Raw genomic sequence first — 22,766 nt, forward strand, 5'->3', positions numbered from 1 at the left:
ACTTTATAAACAGATATGAGGCCTCCCAGAATCAAGGAAAACCCAAGTCACATTTTTCATCTTTATGCATTTATCAAAACGAATGCCAGAGAAAAGCGTTAGAGTTCACTGCAGAGATTGCTTTCTTGGCTAGGAATGTTCAGAAGTTGCTGAGAGGCAGGGAAGATAGCAACCTGTTACACAGATAAGCCAGACTCAGGTTTTCTGGAAACAGATGGAAATTTCTAAACCCCTCCACCCTAGCTCTTGCCCCAGGCAGAACAGGAGAAGTCAGCTACATCAGTGAGGACTCCAAGGCACTGGGACTTGTCCCAGGCCATCTGCCTCAGTAAGTTGGGGTGGTTTCCAATCTGCTTTCCTTCAGAGCATCCCAAGGGTCCATGGACTGCACTGGGATGGCACAGGCTCTGGAGTTGCTGAGTCTTGGCTTCAGGTTTTTAAAAATGCTGCTGATTTGATCAAAAGTTAAGTCAGGACTCACCTGGCTGCACAGAACAGGTGTGCTAGTGGATGTTGAAGCCTGCAGCCCTGCTACTTCCAAAGAAAGGCTCGGTGGGCATGCCATTTATGCTCTCAGAGCTTCAGATATCTGTTCATATCTGGATCAAGTGGGAAATTTCTAGAAGGGAGTGAGAGCTTCCTTCATGACTCAGAAAGTCATGAGCTACACACAGAGCCTTCTTTCCAAGATGGCTGTGTCGGAACTGGAAGAGGACATCAAGATCATCTCGGGAACAGAGAGTGCAAGGCCCAGGGAGCTCTCCCCAGGGTACAGGAGAGAGATGGGAGAGAAATCTTGGCTGAGGCAGGACAGATCCTGGTAAGCTTTGGCATCAGGCAGAGGAGCCTTGATTCCAGGCATGAGTCGTAGCAGAAGCCACCCCAGGAACCATCAGGATGGGCTATTAGAAGCCATGGTGTCCCCCACTCTGGAGAATGAATGGGGTAGCTGCAAGTCTGCCCCATCACCCAACACCTCCTCAGTGTCTGTGTGTCTCCTGGGATGTGTGGCAGGAGTCAGTGACACAGACCTGCCTGGCCCAACAGAGCTCATGCCAAGTGGGAGAGTGGCCCCCTGCTGAGACAGAGTGGGATTAAGGAGGCAGACGGCAGCTGGGCACCAGTGGGTAGAGGACCGTATGGTCGGTGGAGGGAACACTGTGGTGCCCATTGGGGGGCTGAGGCTGTATCTTCTGGGCAGTGGGACCTCCAAAAGTTTTTGAATAGAGGATTGATATAATCAAAGCTGCTTTCAAAAGTAGGGTTCCTGGAGCTGCTTATATAATCAGTTACAACATATGTTCCCATTTCACACAGAGGGGGGATGACTTCCAGGTGTCTGTTCAGTGGGGTGGTGCCTGGTTCCTGAGCTGCACTGAGGACTTTGAGTGCAAGTCTTGAAGTGCTGTAGGGCCATGCCTGCTTTGAACTGTCAGCTTCCTCCTCAGCCTATAGCAGATTCTTGTGTTGGTGAAAATCATTTCAACTGTCACCTTCACTAAATTCCAGTATTCTGAAAATCTTCTTTCCAAGGAGTATTTGTACAGATTTTTCCGGCACAGTGCCAGTGCTAAGGCACACAGGGGCAGCAGGAATGAGCAGTGTCGCTGCAGCTCCCTTATCCCTTGCCTCCCTGGCTGGCCAGCCTCACACTTGCTGCACATTCGGAACTGAATAGGTAGAGCTACCCTCAGGCACAGGAGTCCAGAGGCAAGGAGGACTGGCTTGCCCGGCCCCCAGGGAGCTGCAGGAGTCCTCTTCCAGCCACAGCTCAGACGGCCCAGGGGGATAGAGGAGCAGAATGTCCTGTGCTCGGTGCCTCCCTCCCTCCTCACGTCAGGCTCCTTCCCTCTCTGCCTTCTAACCATCGTGAACCCAGAAAGTCATGAGCTGTAACCAGAGCCTCAGAGTTGCTGCTTGTTATTTATCCAGTTTTTTTCAGTTAATTTAGAAGAAATGGACAAAATATTTGGGAGTTACACTTTGTAAATTGGTCCACGTTTTAGCTTGGTGGTAAATAATGACAAGTATGCAAGGACATGCTCATCCAGGAGATTTTGGCCAGATTAATACTGAGAAAAAATACCACCTCAGGGCCAGCCAGAGAGCTCAGTGAATTAAAGCGCCTGCTTAGGCAGATGCAGGGACCAGGATTCGATTCCCAGCATGCTGTGCCAGCCCCATCTCCGGGGTGTGCTGAGGTGGCAATTGAGACTGGGTGTGATGGGGCGCACCTGTATTCCCAGCACTTGGGAGGCTGAAAAGCAAGAAGGATCACTACAGGTCTGATCTGTGTAGTGAGACCCTGTAGACCCTGTACTAAATATATTAAAAAAATAATAAGTACCATCTCCACCGTGAAGCCCCCAAACACATGTGCATACACACTTGTCTGTGCACACACAGGTGGTAGACTGAGCAGGTGTGCCTGGGACAGCTGTGGCAGAGCACCCAGTTAGTGCTCCTCATCTGCCTGGGAAGTCACAGTGACCTCAGAACCAGCAGAGGAGGTGATGAGGCGGGGAAGCTGCACAGGAGGAACCGTCTCGCTCTGTTTTAAGATGATGCTCAAACTACTTAAGGATGCATCGAGGTGGAAATGAAGCGCAGCACTGTCCACGGTCCCCATTGTCACCCCACCAGCCTGCAAGGTCTTCCTTCCTGCAGTCTCACTGGGGTTCCAGCTCAGCGCTTGGCTCATTCATTTCCTTTGTAGCCCTCCCAATGCCCTGCCCAGCACTTCTCAATGAAGAGCTGCTGGCTTCCTCCCAGAGGACATCAAGGGCAGCCAGCACCACTTCCTCCCAAGTCCCAAGTGTTGTGTTCCACAGGTGACTCAGGCCTGCACTGGGACAAGTCAGAGCTACTGCTTCCCCTGGGTCTCCTTTGTCACTGTTTCTCAGCTGTCTCTCATCCCATTCTCTAGAGTTGCTGTTACTCCTTGAATGGATAACAGGGATCGAATGTCAAAGCTCAGCAGTTTAAGAAATTTATCCATTTGGGCCTTATACTTTCAGAGCCTGATTTAACTGCAGCAATTTTATTTCATTTGCATTAGAGTTTTGCAAAAGGCCAGCTCCAATGCTTCTACACAGTTTGTGTCTAAGATGTGGATTTGAAGAATGGCAGATGATTAAATACCTGCCCTATAAGTGAAATTATAGCTTGGAGGTTGGGTCAAGATACACTAGACTAGAGGGTCAGGGAGATAGCTCAATATCAAAAGTGCCTGCCTGATAAGATACACTAGACTGGAATTATCAATAAAGGATTTGGTAATGTTTTTCACACAAATATCCAGATCACTGTGAACACTTACAAGATCAATGCAGTGGATTTGGAAGGAAGAGGGCAGGAAAAATTAGCTTCTCGGAGGGGGAGACCCTTCTTCAGGGAATCCCGAAGGACTGGTGCCACTGGTCTAAACCAGAAGATGGATATGTAACATACAGAAGGCACAGAGAACCAGGTGGACACAGGTCTGCACAGGGTTGCAGAATGTGACAGGAGGCCTCACCAAATCCCACCTGGCTGGGATTAAGCCGCTTCTTACCTTCTATGTAGGATTTACTCAGAGTCCAGGAAATGAACTAACTCATAGCCATGTGGAAATTGAAAATCTTACCACATTTAGGAAAATCAGAGAGGAATTTTGAGGATTCATTGATTCAACTCATGTATGTTATCAGGGAAGTCACAGATGCTCAGAGAAAGTGCATGGGAACCCTTGTTCTCTGCACCCTCAGACCTCTCCAGAAATGCTACCAAGAAAGAGATGATTCAGTGTTGTCTTTCCTCATAAAAAGGAAGTTAGAGACAGTGCCTGGCAGAATAGAGTAATAGAGCAGGAACAGCTGCTGGTCCCTGCTTGGGACACAGGGACAGCTAGTAAGAACACAAGTTTGCCCCTCCAGAGTATGGATTGGAAACCAAACTCTGTCGTCATTTGGCTTTGTGCTCACAGATATGTCTACTAAAGCCTCACCTCTTACTGGAAAGATAGACTCTACAGCCTACTTCTGACGGTTGCTGTTGGGATTGCATCCCCCTCCTGTAGGTATCATAGTTCCTCCCTGGATCATGTGTTTGAACTGAGCAGAATTAACTGTAATAGTTTATGTATTGCTCCCTTAAGCATCACATATACTAAAATAGTATATATAAATTTCCTTGATGTAGCTTGATCCAGGGGTTTCCTACACATTTTTGTGACTTCAAGTTTGAGTCCCAGAGTTTGGCACCTACTCTCACTAGGTCCTAAAATGAGTATAATGATGGTAGCAGTGGTGATAATGATTAAAACGGCGGCAGTGGTGGTAGTGGTGGTGGTGGTGGTGGTGATAGTGGTAGTGACAGTAATGACTATGGTGGGGGAAGATTATACTGGTGGAGATAGTGATGGTGATGATGGTCAAGGCAATGGTGATGTTCATAATGATGGTCATTGTGGTGAGGTTGTAATGGTGATGGTGGTGGTAGTGGTGACATTAGTGATGGTGGTAACAGTAACAATGGTAATGATGGGGATGACAATGATGGTAAGGGTGCTGGTGCTGGTGGTTGTGAGGATGATAATAATGGTGATAATGTGCAACTCCCAGTGACTAAGTCCTTCTCCTTGTGAAGTTCTAGTTCAGATAAGCCATGTAGCATGTGTGTTCGCCATGGCACGGTGTCCAGCCTTATGCCCTGTCATCATTTTAGGCTACTTTGTGGAGAGAGAATCTCTGATAGAAGTTATGACCAGAAAAGGGGCAGAGAACAGATATGCTGTGTGCTACTGTCAGGTCGTCCTAGCAGAAGAGCCAAGAACTAGACAGAAACATGATGTGATGCATTTGTCTAGAGAGCAATGTCCTATCAAGTTCTTGATGCTTTTTTTTATTTTTTGAAAGCTAAAAACCAAAAAGGAAGAAAACGCTGCCACCGTGCAGAATGTCCAAGTAAGTGCGTCATCCCGTATCATAAGGTTCTCCAGCCATTGGCACCACCTTGCCCCTCACTGTGTACGACCATGCTAGACTGGAGTGGCCAGCCAGTCTCTCCTAGGAGCAGACATTTCCAAGACACTTGCCTCGTCGCTGCCCGTTACAGCACTTGGCCACTTACAAGTGCCAGGCTGCACCAAGCTTCAGGGTTCCAGGAGGAAGGAGGACAGATGTAGAGGGAAGGGACCTCAGCATTGAGTCAGGCTGGTTCACACAATCAGATCCACCATCACAACCTGCATGCTTCAGATCACTTACCTCTGTTTCTTTAGCCTCCGGTTTCTCATATTTAAAATTGGAGAGAGAGAAGCATGCCTATTTAGGTGGGTGGCCTTCAACGTGTGGACTGCACATACCCGGCCTAGAAGCTGGTCCCTAGGCAGCACTGAGGCAGAGTGGCCACTGTTACCCTGCCACTGAGCGATCAGTCCTGTGGTATTGGCTGTCGGCCCTTTCAGTCCCTCCCTTTCTTCCCATATTGTATTTCTTTTGGTTATTTCATTTCTGTTTGAGCCGCAGGGTAAAGAGACTTATCTGTATTGTTTCTTCTCCTATTATTTCACTATATTACCTGCCACATACACTTTCTTAATAAAAGAATGGAAAGTCAGTGCTAAAATGAATCATTGGAAATTGCTACAGCTGATTTAGTTTTCAATACTGGGGCAGTGACAGTATTGTACTGAATAATATCTCGCTACATTGCCCAGGCTGGCTTTGAACTGCGATCTTTCTGCCTCAGCCTCTTGCAGGCTTTCTACCTTAGCCTCTCAAGGAGGTGGGATAACAGGAGTCTGAGCACGTCCCTTTATACAGTGATATCTGTGCAGGCACTTTGTAAAGCTGGTGCCCACTTCACCACAGTGCATCTGACTTGAGCAGATGCCAGAACACACAGGACCACGTGCCCAGTCCCCTCTGGCCAGTCCTTCCCTCCATCTGCTCCCCAGCCAGCTGCAGGTCTGATCCTGAAAAACAGGGAGAGGAAGGTCTCTGGCTGAGAGTCTCTGAGAAATTTCTCATATATTTTCCAGCCTGAGTCATCAAGTTCTAAGAAAGACCCATATGTTTAGGGCATTCTGTTTTCCTCGCTGGTAGTCTGAGCCTTCAAAGGCTTTATTCGCTTAGAGCACATACTGGCTGCATGACCACGTCCCATTCTGTCTGGCTGCATTTGCCACAAATGACGAAAATCCATCGGCCAGATTAAGCTGCCTTTTCTGGTGTTTGTGAAAATTCTATTCTCAAGCTTCCTGGACCTTTTAAAATAGAATTATAGTAATTACATTTACCTCCTTGGCTGTTTTCTACTTTAAGGGAGAGAAAACAAATATGATTTATGCACTTAATGTAACATTTAGGAGTACATCAGGATCATTTCACGCTGTTCTTTCCTAAGTGCCTCATTTTATGACACTTACATTTAATGAGTTACTTTCAATAGTACGTACATTATTAATTTATAACATAAAATAAATTAAAAGCCCTGGAAAACTAAGGCACCCTTGTTGCAAGAATACATCATTAGAACCATTATAGAGCATTATTTTGCCACACATTACTCTGGGGGAGGAAACAGAAGCGAATTTTTTCAAAGAAAGATTTTAAGCACTCCACCAACCAAATGGGAACAGGCTTGTTAATATTTTATTCTGGCTTAGCTTGGGGGTGGGCCTTTCCAATGCTTAATGGCTATTTCTTTCAGATTTGCTTTTATTAAAGGTGGATGGCAGTGTGGTTAAGCCCACCCCAGAGAGTGCCCCTTTCTTGGTGGAGCCATTTTCTCCTGTGTCCTGAGCAGAGGGAGTTGACACGGCAGACTCACATGCACGTTGACTTTGTCCTTTGTGGACGTGTCAGCTTAATAGATCTTTCCTAGAGAGGAAGATTGGGGCCATCTAGGTTTTCTGGTCAAACTGTCAACTCTCGGGAGTCCTAAGCAAGGCAACAGTGTCCCAAGTGGCAGTGACACTACGAAGCAAACTATCTGAGGCAGGAGTAGAGAATTCAGAATACAGCAGCCAAGATTCTGCTTCCTGGGGCAAGGGACTCTGGGTGGGGTGCTGTGGGGAGGGGCTCTCTAGCCAGTGACTCCATCTCTAAGGGGCCAGGTGACTTCTCTCCAGAGTCCCTTGTGCCATCCAAGGCAGATAAGAAGCACGTGTGCTTTTGCACACTCCTCTTCCAGCCACAGTGGCTACATACAAAGTCCCTCGCATCTGTCAGGGGAAAGTGAAAGGAGAGCCAGCGAGGGGTAAAGCTGGGGAGTTGGCCAAGGCAGCCATAATGCACAGTCCCTATCCGCCCCTCCCACCCTGGGGCAGCCCAAGAGCCTCTACCCACAGGGACCTGTGCTCAGACATTCTCACTTTGCAGAGCTTCTATGAGGCTTTAGTGTTCTTCTGATTATAATAACAGCTTTGAAAGACTATCTGGACAGAAAAGTGGCACCTTTAGTACCATGCTGACAGGGATTATGTCACTCCTGCTCACTGGTACACTCCCAGCACCTAGTGCTTAGCCCCTGGGGGTGCTGGGGTGTGTGCTCGATGCCCTCTTCATGCTCGTGTTCACAGCAGGCCTGCTGAGATGTGGTTGAACGGGGGCTCCCCCTGGACCACGCGCAGCTGCAATGGATCCAACACCCAAAGGGCTCTTGCATTATAAAGCAGTCTTAGAAAAAGAAATGTTCAATGAGCAAACATTTTTAAAATATCAACCAGATTTGAAAGCAGTAGACTCCAGCCAAGATATGTGCTTCTCTCTGTGACTGACAAGAGTGTGACAACCTGTCCTCAGGGAGTCTCAAGGCCACTTTTGTGTTGGCTGGATTTTCACACACTCTCGAAGGACACACTCACTGTGTCCAGGAAGAGAGAAATTTAAGGGAGTTGTGACTTTTAGGGCCTCAAATCCTTGCTAACATTCTAACCTGCTAGGGGAGCTGACATTTTACATCTGATGCAGTTACTATTGCTCTTTAATGAGCTTTTCTGAACCTCCATAGTGTAAACAACTTTTTGTTGCCATTGGGGGTATTGATGTCTGCAGCCAAGCTGGGCAAGGTACAGAAGTGGGGGCTGGAATCCATCATCAGGGCCTCTTCCCTTAGTGACTGCTGGTTAGCACTGGCTGTCACCTGCTGGAGCCTTCCACCTAAGTGCAGGTGGCACAGGCAGTCATGGTAGCTCAAGCCAAATGCATGTGTCCCACTGGACACTGCAGGGCATCCTGTCCTTTCTGGAATTTAACCTTAGAACTCACATCTGTGGCCTCCACTATACCCCACGTGAAGGCAATCATGGTCCTGCCCGATTTCAAGGGGAAAGGGGCAGTGGACCCACCTCTTGACTGGAAGGTGTTAAAGCATGTGGCCACCATCTTTGGAAATACTCTCTGTCACAATATCTGAGCCAAAGATGCCATGAAGGGACAACGCTGCTGGCCTCAGTCAGCAGGAAGTGTCCTGGGCCTCTAGAGGTGCTATGGCTGGGAGCCTGGTGATAAGCAGCTCGGGTGGAACCTCCCACCAGGTCCCCAGAGAACTTTTCTGTAGTGTGAGAAAGGGAGAGTTGAGGTACCAGTGTTCCAGTGGAGCTGTTGGGTGTGGCCATCCAGATGTCACCCTCAACCTTGCCCTAGTCCCCAGGCTATGCCTGGGCTCCGGTACCCTTGAGGCTTTGCCTGTGGCCTTGGTGCTTGCCTTCTCTGAGAAGTAGGCCCTTTATCAGTAAAACAGAAAATAAAATTCAACCTGAGTGGAGAAAACTAATAAAAGTAGCAATAAATTATTCAGAGATCAGAAGACTGCTGTGGGGCTGCCAGGTAAGAGCAAGGCAAGATGAGACCCTGTCCCCTATCTAAGCACCTTCTTCCTTGATGACTTTTTTCCTTCTAAATAGGCAAATTATGTTTATGCAAATAGTGTCCAAGAATTGCAGTAATTCAGGCTGTTGATGACATTTCATTTAAAACCCAAGTCACGTCCTTTCACACATTGAGTTGCCTGGGGACCAGCTTTAGTAACAATCACAGGAAAGACACAAATGCGCCATAAAATGCATACAGGCGCCCAGAAGCAGAAATGGTGATGAAAGCGAGCCAGAGAGCTGCTGTGCTCCTTGGGCTGGGTGCCCTGAGAACAGAGACTCTGTCACTGCTGCTGGCCCACCTCAGGGGACAAGAGGACCAGCAAAGCCAGAACAGACAGACACTGCCCAGTGAACCCAGCAGGGCATAGAGGAGGCAGCAGGTACTGCAGTGCAATAGCCATAGAGGAGTGAGCAGGCCCAAGTCCTGGCCACCAGCTTATGCAGCCAAAAACCAAGATACAAACCCAGTGGAAAGCTGTGGGCAGTAGTGATTGTTTTCTTAACCAGTTCCGAGGCCAGATCACCAAGTCAGAAGGGCAGCCTGGCTGCTAAATATGTGAAACAGAAACCAAAGTCAGTAGGAAAATGAAAGTCCCTGTGTGTATGCAGTGTGTGTGCATGTGCGTGTGTGTGTACATGACACAGAACTGTTTTTAAACTTTATTAACAGATGGTGTGATTAGTTAATTGGTTAACTGATTGTTAATTGGCTGGTTGGTTGACTAGTTCATTTTTGCTTTGGGGAATGTTGAGCAGAGAAACACTTTCTTCTAATTAAAAAAAAAAATCACATGGGAAATGCATGTGGAAAAAAAAAGAGAAATCTATTAAGAGCTACCCTGGCTGTGATTGCAGAGCCCAGATTTTCTCAGCTGTACTTCTGAGCCTCTTCTTCAGAGGGTACAGCTGGCAGTTGGGTTTTCTTGCCTTAAGCACCTTGTAGTCACCCAGAATGCAATCCCTGTTACTTCTCATTTGGTGGAGTGTCTTCCCAAGCCCAAGTCTCTGGCAGGGTGGGCCCCACTCAGAACAAGGCCAGGCAAGAGCTGCAGTGCAGACTCTTCAGGTAAGGGCCAGGCAGCCTGGGCCTCTTGGGACAGAGCCCATGTGATGAAGAGGAGCAGAGGCTCAAGTGCTCTGGGAAATCCCAGCCTCATGCACCATGGGAAGCAGCCATGCCTACCAGGGCGTACCTGGTGAGGTCCCTCAAATCTGTAGGGAATTATGGATGAGCACAACACTGTGATCCTCCTGGCAGTGGCAGGCTACATGTCATGTCCACTAGGACCTGAGTCACATCCTCCTCCATCTGTTATTTCTCCTGTCCCAAGAGTTTGGCATTGCCCTGTGGGTCTAGTGTCATCTTCACCACCAGCTCTGACACAGAAATTCATTTTTTCACCTGACTCTCTTCCTCCTCTTGGACATTTTCTTTAATTTTTTCTGCCCTTACTGAAGCTTCCATTCTCTCCAGTGAGAAAAATGAATTGTTCATGTGCTCCCTCTCCTCCATCAGGGAGGCCAGCAGTGCACACCAACAGCCCCTGAGAGGCCACGCCAGAGCAAGGGGATACTGTGACATCATACCCATTGCTGGGAGCTTTGGCCAGCTAAACTATGGTACTCTCATAAATCTCTGGTCTTTCTCAGGATAATATCTATACTCAGAGATGAAAGAAAGAACAAGTTGTGGCATTACTTGACAAATAATGAAAAGCCCTTAGTAAGTAAAGGTAAAAGGGACATCAGAGAGGGTGACTATTGCATCCCAATATTTAGGAGTGGGAATTGCATGGTAAGTGGTCATGAGGAGGTTTTAAATTAAGAGATCCTTTGGCCAAATAGGTGACAATGGCAACAACAACTGGGTAGAAATTATATAGAAGGAAAGAACTCATTTACAAGCTCAACAAACAAATTTAAATTGCAGTGCAAACATAATAAAAATTTATAGGCCCACATGAAGAAATCTTTAAATCTCCTGAGACTCTACAACATGAAAATGCCAGTCCTCCCTATGCACATGTATAATTGCAGGCCATCCCAACGGAAACATCAGAAATTTTGCTTTAGAAAGTAGACAGGAAAACCCTGGGAAAAAGAGCAATAAGAGGAACTGTCTGTCCTAGAAATTCAAGTAAGTCCTAAAGCTCAGTGATTAGAGCGGCCTCATGCAGGGCATAGGCAGGCAAGAGACCAGTCAGTGGATGCTCAGTGTCAGGTGCCTCAGCACGCAGAGTACAAGGGAAAAATTCTAGTGGATACTGTGAAATGGGAAGAAATTGCTCAAAAGGAGCTAGGCTGGGGGAAAGGGAAAAGGAAAAGGAAAAGAAAATGCAAGTTAGTTATACTACTAGTCTCTCTTGATTCATTGAAAAGAAAGGTTTGTGCTAATAGCAATTGTAGAATGTTTATGCCCCTATTTTATACTCTATGTAACTACTTTAAAGATGGCAGTATGCAGTGTAGTGACTGTTTTCTACTATTTGTTATGAAATTTTGTCATACTTTTTTCTATAAATAAAAAAATCTCAAAAAAAATGTCAGCAAAGGAAAGATCACCATTTTGCAAGGCACATAGCTGAGAATCCACTTCAAAACAATAAATCTAGTTCATGACGCCTATTGCAAACCTTAATAAATTCCAGATAGAATCTTGGTGGTAAAGGTGAAACATTATGAATACTAGGTAAAAATGTTGGATAATTCTCTTATGATCTGTCTCATTATGGTAAAAAGCCTAGAAGTCATCAAACAAAATATTAGAAATTAAGTCTAGCGCAGTAGTGCGTGCCTGAATCCCAGCATTCTGGAAAGTTGAGGCAGCAGGATCACAAATTCAACCCCCACCTGGGCAACTGAATGACTTAACAAGACCCAGTCTGAAAATAATAAAGCAAGAGCTGGTTGTAGCTCAGTTCAAAGGCTGCAAGTTCAACCTTTGTACCACAATAGGGAGGGTGGGACAGCCACAGAGAGATGGGAGAGAGAAATTAAGCTGTACTTTTTAAAAACCTTAAAAATTAAAGATCAATCATTTCAAAGCAGCGCAAAGGGAAAATACAAATCTAAAACCTTGAAAAGATATTTACAGTGCACATAATAAAGAACTGACATAGTGATAAAAAACCATTGTGATCAGTATAAAAACAGTTACCGGTTCAGTAGGAAAGTATTTAAAGTGTGTGAACAGGTGGCCCATAGACAGGGCATTGAAATGGCTCACGCAGGCACACAAAGATGCTTACTCTCACGCATGGGAGAGCAAGGTAAATTGAAGCCTATGTCTTTACTGTCAAATGGACAAAAAGTGAGTGAAATGATGGTTTGCTTGTACACAGTGCCAGCCATGCTGAGAGGAGATAGTTACCGACCTGTGTGAGCAAGGGCAGAGGGCATATTGGAGAACTTTATACAGGACAGTCTAGATCGGCGGTGGCCAGCCTCCAGCGCCCATGCCACAGTGGGCCTGCAGAGCCCTCTCTTCCAGCACACAGCCAGGTGTATGTGTTAGTTTTTTCTGAACTAAGACCTCAGTATTGAGGCTTAATTGCATTGCTGGTACTTTGTGATAAACAAGTGGGCTTGGGGTTACAGTTTGGAAAGCACCCAGTCTTTGAAAGGTTTACCGTCCCTGGCCCAGCTAGTAGCACCTCTCAACATCACATAGGTATATCCACACGGAGCTGGCTAGTACCCTCATTCCCAGGAGTTTAGTGAGGATATAGCACCAAGCATGGATCATGAAATTTGAAGAGCACCTGCAGCTTTGTTTGTAATTAGCTAAAGATGAGAACAATCTAAAATAGTCCTACCTCTGGCCTCAACTATTAGTGTCAGCTGTAAAAAAAAAAAAAAAAAGAAAGTAGCAAGTACATGTGCAATGAGAAGGAAAGACACCACCCTCAAGAAATATTATTCATGAGGAAGATATGTAGCCATTTGTATTTTAAAAAAAAATAAAAAGAACCAAGAATAGAGCTGGGGAGATAGCTCAGCAGTCTAAACACCTACCTGGCAAGCACAAGGACCTGGGTTCGATCCCGGGTATCGCATGCTGTGCCAGCCCCAGAGCCCAGGGTACACTGTGCTGGCCACTAAAACTGTGCATGGTGGTGCATGCTGTAACCCCAGTGCTGAGATAGGAGGACCACTGTGAATCTCAACTGCGTAGAAGGACCGTGTACCAACCAAATAAATAAACAAATAAATAAAAGATTAAAGAACCAGGAATAAAGAATAGATAGTTGGATAGTTTTGCTTAAATATTAATTTAGAAATGAAAAACTCAAACCAGTGGTTACCGGAAATTAGGATAAGAATAAATAGTCAGATGTGTAATACTCTCAAAAGATAATATATAATTTTTAAAAAACTAAGTGAATGAAGGGTAATTCTAGAAGGAAAGAAGAGCACAGGCATCAAAACACCATCCTGGATGGTTTCTGATGAGCCGTTTTGCAAAAGCACGCACAGGAATGGCAGGACAGGCATGTCACCAAAGCTGGATGCCAGGGTAAGAATGGCCCCTTGGAAAATGCCAAGGGGGAAGGACTGTCTCTCTGTCACTTTGAGTGGGAGCCTAATAAGAAAGGACAACGTCCCCAGTGGGGAAGACGGCAGGTGCTAGTTGGTGACAGACAAAAAGGAGCGCTGCTTTCTGGCATGTGCCCCCTCCTCACAGGCACCTCCCCAGCTTGGCTCATGCAGGAGCCTCTGAGTCTCACTCATTTCCCAAGCCAGGCCAACTGCATTGCCGGGACAGGTAATGCCTCTGGGTTCACGAGCGTGCACAAAGGCAGCCTTGGTTTCTGTTGGCTTAGCAGCCTCAGGCACTATGTCAGCTGGTCTATGTTCTGACAGGGTGGTTTGTCCCTTTTGCCAGTGACCACTGCAGAGCCTCTGCATGCACTAATATGCTAGGTCTCCAAATAGTGTTCATGTTGCTGTGTTCTCCAAACCTATCTGGAAACCTTCTCCAAGCCTGTCTCAAAACCTTGAACAACTGCACCAGATCTGCCCAACCAACCAATGAGACTACAGATATGTCTTTGCTTCCTCTTTCCAGAAGCCACCTGCGGTGCAGATGTGGGTCCTACCCTGTTAGAGCCAGAGCACTAGAGAGAAGGCTCACCATCTTCTCCATCCCACAAAAGGGTAGTGTCCAAACAGGGTAAAGGGAAAGCAGCACAGACTTCATGAAGAAGGAGTTGTAATCTCAGGAAAGAGACAAGGCAGTCCCTTCCCATGTCTTCAGATCTCCATGCCCAAATGAATTCTACGCCAAAGTGGAAAAGAAGGCTGGCTTATGTGAGAATGGAAGACACTGGAAAGAAAACAAAGAAAGATTGGGAAGATCGTGTCTTGGTTTTCTAAGTAGTTGGAAAAAACACTGTCAACTGAGTAGGCATAACATTGACTCACTGTGAAACTCAGGAATGAATATTAACTAGTTGGTGAGCACCTAATAAAGAAATGTGTCACCTGGAAACCAGCATGGTTTAGTCATTAGGAAAAAAAAAAAAAAAAAAAAAAACCCAAACACCAATCATCTGAGAAATCATTGTCAACCTGCTTTTGTTCATTATGGCCAGCCTGGAGGTGCCGTCCAGCCACTATTCCCCACCATTCTTTGGTTCTGTTCTGTTGGTGTCTGTAACTGAGACATACAGATGTGATCAAGGGCTTTGTCAGCTCAGGATGCTTGCATTATGTAGTGCTTTAAAATGCCATTGCTACTTTGAAGTTTCTATTCTGTAAAACACATTGTTTGGAGAATGAAAAACCAAGCCATAGCTGGTGAAAAAATACTTGTTCAAGATCTGATGAAAGACACACACCCAGATCACACAAAGAACTATTAAAGCTCAGTTCCAGGGAAGTGTGCAAATGACCCGAAAGGGTGCCTCACCAAGGTAATATACAGATGATGTGAAAATAACATGCCACATCATATGTCATCAAGGAATCGCAAGTTAAACGCCAGGGAGATACTACTACCTAGCTATAAACATGGCCAACATTCAGAACACAACACCAAAGGCCGACGAGGCTGTGGAGCACTAAGGAGCCCTCACTTCTCGCTGGTGAGTGGTAAGCTGGGACAGCCACTGTGGAAGGCAGTTTCTTACCAAACACGCTCTTACTGGATCATCCAGCAACTGCACTTGTTGGTGTTTAGCCAGGTGAGCTGGAAACACAGCCACATGACATACACATGGATGCTCACAATAGCTTTGTGTCCAATGTTAGAGGCAATAGAAATATCCTTGCAAGACCCAGAGGAACTGTAAGAACCAGCTGGAGAAAGCCCATCTGAAAACACTGTGTGGAGGCTTTCTACTTCAACTGGAGTCTGGAAAAGTCAAAACTGTGGAACCAGGAAAAGATCAGTGGTTACCAGGGACCCAGAAGAGTGAGGCAGAAGGCTGACTCCATGGAGCAAGGGGACTGACGCTGGGGGGCAGTGAAGCCCTTCAGTGTGATGCTGTAATCATGGAGTACATAACATGCATTTGTTATTAAAAAAAAAAAAAAAAACGCAGCATAATGGTGCACACCTGTAATCCCAGCACAGTGGAAGGCTGAGGTGAGAGGATCACAAGTTCAGGCCCACGTGGTGCAATTCTGCAACTTAACAAGATCTTGTCCCATAATGAAAAATTTAAAAAGAAGTGGAGGTGAAGCTCAGTGAGTAGACATGAGGTTCAATCCCCAGGACTAAAACCAAAAAAAAAAAAAAACAGGCCTCCTAACACACAAAACACAATTACAGAACAAAGTATGGGATGAACTCTAATTTGAACTATAGACTTTATTTGATGGTACCAGGTTCTACTGATTCAGCATTTATAACAGATACAGTGCATCAGTGCAAAGTATTAGTAATGGGGAGGTGGATGGGAACTCTATACTTTTGGCTCACTTTCCCTTTAAATCTCACTTTTCTATAAACCTATAAAACTTCTCTAAAAATAAAAGTTTATTAATTTTGTAACAGTGAGATTAAGAGTGGGAAGATACTTTGTTGAAATGTGCTTGGAAATGAAACTAAAATTGTGAAAATGAGCTTTTTAAATTTTGGTTTCTAAATGTAATGACGAATGAATAAGTGAATTGCAATCTACATTTTTAATTGTAGTGATGGCATCGTGGTTATGCATTTTTGTCAAAAGTCATGGATGCTTATAATTTAAAGCATGAGTACTTATTGCATGTGAATTATACCTGAATGGAATTCATTTTTAAGCGTGCTGACAGATTTTGGGAGATAATTTTCATGGCGGATAGCACAAGAAAATTCGTGACAGCACAAGATACTATCCTTCACTTCCTTCTTGGCTTTTATTTTATGGTCCCAAAGAGAATTATTTGTATAAACCATTAATGATTTTTAGCAGTTGACCTAAAATCATCTAAATCCTTTAATATTTAGGCCATTCTCTTTTCAGGCTCTTGGTTGTTAACCCTGCTAATTCTGGTCAGTGCCTTGCGCATCATTTCAGTGGTTCTTTCATTTTGGGCAAGATCTGACATTCATTTTGCAAAAAGCTACCATGTATTTAGTTTCCCTCATCAGAAGAAGATGAAAATGATGCTGAATGATGGGTATCTGTGCTAGTAGTGAAAGGGGAAAGCCATTTCAGCAGGCATACCTTCTTTTCTCATTGCTGGGGATCCAGCCCAGGGCCTCATGCATGCCAGGGACGAGCTCCACCCTTGAGCTCCACCTGCACTTCCTGAGTGCTTTTCTATTGCATTGTAGCTGGCTCACTAGGGAACAGTGGGGACAATTTTATGTTAGGGTGATTTCTGTGTTCCTATACAACTTTGTAACTACAGAGACTCCAGTAATTCCTTAGAGAAAGAGATGCTATTTTAATATCTAATATTCAGATGAAACCAAACTGCACTAATAGCAAAGAATCACCATAACAAAAACATATTCTTGAAATGATCAGACTGAGCCAGTACAGAAAGATTCAGATGATTGCAGTTAATGCATATATGCATCCCCATTTAAGGTTTAAGTGCTGATTACTCATGTGCAGCGTAGTTTGAACCTGTGACTTGCCTTCAGTGCCTGTAGATAAAGTCTTGGGTTCATCCATGTCCAGATTAGGATGTACCAGCAGCATCAGACAGGTACCTAAGAAGTTACTGCCATTGCCATTCTTGTGTGTGTGTTTGGGGGAGGAGTTCCCAGAGATTGAACCTGGGGTACTCTACCAGTAAGCTACACACCCCATTCTTTATTTTTGAGCCAGAGTCTCATTAATGTCATCCAGGATGGCCTTGGATGGTACTCTTTCACTATACTTGGCCGTTATCCTCACACCATACCCTTGTCTGGGCTCAGGTGCACTGCCCTAACTGGTAGGGGTGCATCACACTGTGAGCTGCGCTGATGTGACCATGTGGGATAATGTATATTATACTGAGCTCCACCCTTCTAGAAGGGTGTTGATGAGTATTGTGTCCAGAGTAAAAGGATTGTGATACCTGGGGGATAGAGGGTATTAAAAACACTGCATATGAAAGAGTTGTGAGAATTGTGACTGTTAACCCCAAGCAAGCAAGATGAGGAGAGCCTGATGCCCATCTTCAGGCCTTCAAACTAGAAGTAGAAGATTTTAGAATTTTTCCATCAGACAAATGACCTCTAAGAGTCCTTTCCCTGGCAAGATTTCAGTTCCTAGGGTTATGTCAAATTTTCACTTGAAAGGTACCTTACTTCTTCCTGCAGTACACTACATAAGACTTAGACAAAAGCATATTACTGACAATCAGGAGCAAGATAATTGCTTCCCACTTTGCATTAGCTAATTGAAACCAACAGTAAGAAGAAATGATAAGGGAGCTTTTCTTGAGTCTGCACTGCCTGCTGCAGGGTAGGCACTGCTGTGCATAGCCTTGGGGCTTCCCCGATGTAGCCAGCTGCGCTCACCGCTGTGAGGTGAGGTGCTCCAGGGTACAGAGGCAGTCTCTTGTCTGGCACAATAGCACGCACTTTAATCCCAGCACTCTGGAAAGCTGATATAGCAAGATTCCAAGTTCAAGCAGATTCAGAGTTCTCAGGCAACTTAGCAACTTTGTGAAAACCTGTCTCAAGAAATGGGGGAACCGGAGCTAGAGAGGTAGCTCTCTACAAAGACTCTGGTTCAATCCCCAGTACCACTAAAACGAAAGGGAAGGAAGGAAGGGAGGGGAAGGGGAGAGAAGAGAAAGGAAAAGGGAAAGGAAAAGGGAAAAAGGGAAAGGGAAAGGAAAGAAAAGGAAAGGAAAGGGGAGGAAAGGAATCTTCCAATTCATACCATCACCATTGTTGAGGCAGGGCTGGTTGACTTCTCTAGTGGACTGTTTTTGTCCACTGGTGATTGTGTCTCTAACAGGCTGTTTTTTCCAGTTCTCTGTTTGGACGCTGATGCCTTTAACCACAGCTTCAATATCACTAAGCCACAGTGAAACCACATTTCAGGATCACTAAATCACCTTTATTCAGACCCCTATTGTCAAAAATTGCAAGTCAACTCCTGAAGAAAAGCTTTGCTAAGGAAATGGATAGAGTAAGAAGGGCTGGGGCTGGTGTTTAACCTCTAGATTGTTTTTCACAAACCTAGTTTTTAAATCATTGTGAAGCGTTCATCTATGTAGAATTTGTTGGTGTGATAGTCAGATGTTCTCTCTTCTCCTAAGGATTGGTTACTGTGTCTCAAAAGAGTCCAAAGTTTAGTATGTGGAAGAATCGCACAGGGACCTGGTTAAAGGCTGATTCCAAGGTTGCCCTTCCAGGCACTCTGATTCCTTCTGCCTAGGAATCTGCATTCTCTACTTTGTGAAAGGCTGCTATGGATTTAGAATCTGCCCTTCTGTTCTTAGTTATATTCTCACTTCAAGAAAGAATGTTTGCCAATATAAAACAAAGGTTGAAGTTTCACTTTGTAACTCAACAGACTTCAGTGATGGCCTTCTGGGGTGTGGAATTCAAATGTCTGAGTACCATGACAGTTTGCTCAGCTTTATGGAGCTTGCTCTTTCTTACCTATAGATGAGGATAACAATCTCTTTAAAAGTCTTTGATTGACGTATCATTATTGTACATATTTATGAGATACAATATGATGATTTAATTCATATGAAGAAATGAAATCGAGGTCATTAGATATCACTTGCAACTTGTTTTTTTATGGTGAGTCTGTTTTCAGATGTACAGTGCATCATCATTAACTCTATTTACCCTGCTGTGGCATAGACCCCAGAACTAATTCCTACCATCAAATCAAAGTATCCTTCCTACCAACCAACTCCTCTACATCCCCCTTCCCCTGGCTCTTCCAGCCTCTGTTAATCACAATTCTGTTCTCAACTTTTGTGAGGTCAGTTGTTTTAGATTTCCCATACGAGTGAGACAATTCAGTGCTTATCTCTGTTCCCATCTTGTTCACCTAACACTGGGGAGACCTCCAGGTCCTCCCATGTTGTCCCAAATAACAGGACTTCATGCTTTTTTGCTGCTGAATGTGCACTTGAACCACAGTCTTATTCCATTCATCTGCCGATGGACATTTAGGTTAATGCCAAGTCCTGGCTGTTGTACCTAGTCCTGTAGTAAACATGGGAGTACAAGTGTCCTTTCAACTTATCGTTTCATTTCTGTTGAATGTGTACCTGATTGTGGTGTTACCAACACCGTGGATCCCTTGCTGTCCATCAGAAGAATCAGACAGAAGCATCTAAACTCCTTAATGTGTAAAGGGGGCAGCATGTGGGATGAGGACATGGCAGGCTGACTGAAAAGAAAGGACAAAGGTCCACAGTTCGTAGGGCATCTGTGGGGTAGGCAGCGACCTGGTTTCTTGGTGTCAGTGCATGTAGAGGTGGTGTTTCAGTTGCACCTACAGGCTCCTTCATTGTCCTTCCTTACAAGATGCACCCTAGGTCTCCACCTCAGGGTATGATTTTTACTATGCTAGCAACATAAAGACACTAGAGGTTATATTAGTGACCATTCCACATGTGCTTGGCCACTTGCCACCTAGAATTCCTCCTTTATCATCTGTGAAAATTTGTAGTTGGATTTTGGAGCAGGGCAGATCACTCCCTTGCCTCAGTGACTTTGATCTTATGGATTTGTTTTTCTTGACGCTGGCTTCCTAGTATCACTACTAACCACAAAGGCACTGAAGGCTGAGCTGACTCCCATCCTGCTCATCATTCAGTGGTTTTGTAGGCCCTATGAAAAGCTCTGCCTTTTCATGGCCACCTTTTGGTATATCCCTTAGCCCCGTAAGACTGAAAGGGAGCTTAGCTGTCTCAGTAAGACTGCAGAGCCGTGTGGCAGATCTGTTGTACTCTTTGAGGACCCTCCAGGAACAAGACATTTTACTGTTCTTTATCCCCTTAACTGTAATATATATATAATATATAATATATTATATATATATATATATATATATATATATATATCCCATTAAAGGGGAATAGTTAAAAAGACAGAATTTTTTTCTATAATGAATGAGCTAATGTACATTCCCACACTTCGTGAGTGTTCCCAGTACTCTGCACCTTCACTAGCATGTGTTATTTTTTGTCTTTTTCATTATAGCCATTATAACGTGAGTAAGGTGATCTCTCATTGTGGCTTTGACTTGGATTTCTCTGAAAATGAGTAATCTTAAGCATTTTGTACTGTAATTGTTGGCAATTGGTATGTGTTCATTTGAGAAGAATCTGTCCATGTCTTTATTCCATTTCTAAGTTGGATTATTTGGATTTTTCCTATTAAATTGAGTTCCTTGTAAGTTGTGGATATTATCCCCTTGTCAGATGTATAGTTTTCAAAGATTTCTTCCCATTCTGCATATTCTTCTTAGCTCTGTTGATTCTTTCCTTAGCTGTGCGAAACCACTTTAGTTTGATGTAAGCCTGCTTGTTATTGTTTGGTTTTGTTGCCTGTACCTTTTGAGTTTTACCCAAAAATTCTTTACCCAGGCCAATGTCCTGAATAATTTTCCCTGTTTTTCACTGGTAGCTTCATAGTTTCCAATCTTACATTTAACTCTTTAATCTATTTTGAGTTTTTGTACATGGTGAAGGGTAGGAATATAGTTTCATTTTTCTGCATGTGATGTCCAATTTTCCCAGCACTACTTACTAAAGCAGCTGCCCTTTCTACTAGTGTTTATTCTTGTCTCTTTTGTCAAAAATCAGTTGGCTGTAAATGTATGTGTCTATTTCTAGCCCCTCCTTTCCATTCCATTGGTTTGTATGCTTTTATGCTAACACTATGCTGTTTTAGTTACTCTGTAGCTTTACACTATATTTTGAAGTTAAATACTGTACTATGATGCCTCCAGCTTTGTTCATTTTGCTCAAAATCTCTTTATTAGGAGCCTTTGACAGGTTTTTTATTTTGTTTTGTTTTTTGTTTTTTGATTTTTTTTTTTTTTTGTATCAGGAATTTAACTTGGGACCTCACGCTTGCTAGGCAGGCACTACGCCTGTGAGCTAAATCCCCAGCCCCAATTAGGAGCCTTTGATTGCACACATATTTTAAATGTTTTAAAATATGACAGCTGAAGTGTGGACTAGATAGCTATTTCATGAACGAGTCCATGGCTGACAAACCCTTGCTCCTCCCTTTCTTCCCTCTGCCATAATTACTCAAGAGCAAAGACATTTACTGGTCTTTACTCCATACATTCCAGTAAAGAGGAATAGTTAAAAGTTAAGGCATATACAAGTTTAGGAAACAGTGTCACTGACCACAAATAAACTTACTACCTAGTAAATAATATCTCACTTATACAACAACAAAATGTTTGTTTAATCAAAGACAAGATGAAGTTTCAAAGGCTATAACAAAATATAAAAAAATTATCAAAATTATTTGTCATTTGTATGCTTAAGGTCTACATATAACGTATAGTTTATAAAAGAGCGGTTAGTAGTTATTTTGCATGTATTAAACTTATCTGTAATGTCTAAAAAAAAAAAAGTTAAGGCATAAGCACTTTTTATATTTTCACATGAAACTAAACTAAGAAAAATGCAGAGATTTATGTTCTAAAATTCACATTCCCTTAAAAATGAAAATAATTTTAAGTATAATTTGGACTAATAAAATGAAAAATGGTACTTGCTGATAGTAAGCTATTTGATTGTGAATCTTGAGATTTTTATAATGATCATGTTGGTAGGATGAGATGTTCTTATTTGGGGGGCACTATTGCACCCCCTAAGAAGATGCACAGAGAAGGAGACTGAAAAGAATGAAAAGATTTAGGGTCACCCCATCACTAAATAACACACCAGGGATCAAACCTAGGTTTGCAGACAAGAAGTTCTCTTTCCTTGAATTCCCACAGGTTCAAGACCTTTCCAGCCACTAAGAGTCCTTGCAGTGTCATTACCTGCCTGGGTAAAGAGGAGGCTGTTGATGTTCATCAAAAAACAGTTACTTAGCACCTTCTGTGTTAGGAGGCTTTGACAGTTAGGTGCTCTGTGCCAGTGCTCTGTGTTAAGTGTCAGAAGCTAAAATGATGACTAATACATAACCTTAATTTACAAGACACTATGTAATGGGCTATAAGGGGACATGAACTATGTCAGAGAAGGAGAAAGTAATAGTCAATGTGAAGTATGCTCAGTGACTAGCAGGGAGCATCTCTGTGTAGCCCTAACTCACTGCTTGCTTCTCTGGGCAAGGGGTTTCTACTTACTTGTGACATGGAGTTAATAAAACTGACCTCATACCATTGTTTGCTAAGAGTACAAAAAATAATTGGATAGTAAGAGCAGTAATAAAATGTGCATCTGAAAGCCCTAGCCAATGCCTGGCATGAGGTCAGTACCCAGGGAAGTGGTGATTGTCCTGGGAGTGTTTGCCGCAGTGTATATTTGAGTC

The 22,766-nt window shown here is 44.0% G+C and overlaps 1 protein-coding gene across 1 annotated transcript in view; it reads left to right on the forward strand.

Annotated features, from left to right (window-relative positions):
- Positions 1–689: 689 nt before the first annotated feature.
- The window catches only part of Slc35f3 (solute carrier family 35 member F3), a 70,434-nt gene continuing 48,357 nt past the window's right edge, over positions 690–22,766 (forward strand). The window contains exon 1 of the mRNA XM_023700858.1: positions 690–769. Coding sequence (XP_023556626.1) covers positions 690–769 — 80 coding nt within the window. The remainder of the gene's footprint in view (positions 770–22,766) is intronic.

The sequence above is a fragment of the Octodon degus genome, unplaced genomic scaffold (genome assembly GCF_000260255.1).
Source record: "Octodon degus isolate 3935 unplaced genomic scaffold, OctDeg1.0 scaffold00127, whole genome shotgun sequence".
Lineage (NCBI taxonomy): Eukaryota > Metazoa > Chordata > Mammalia > Rodentia > Octodontidae > Octodon > Octodon degus.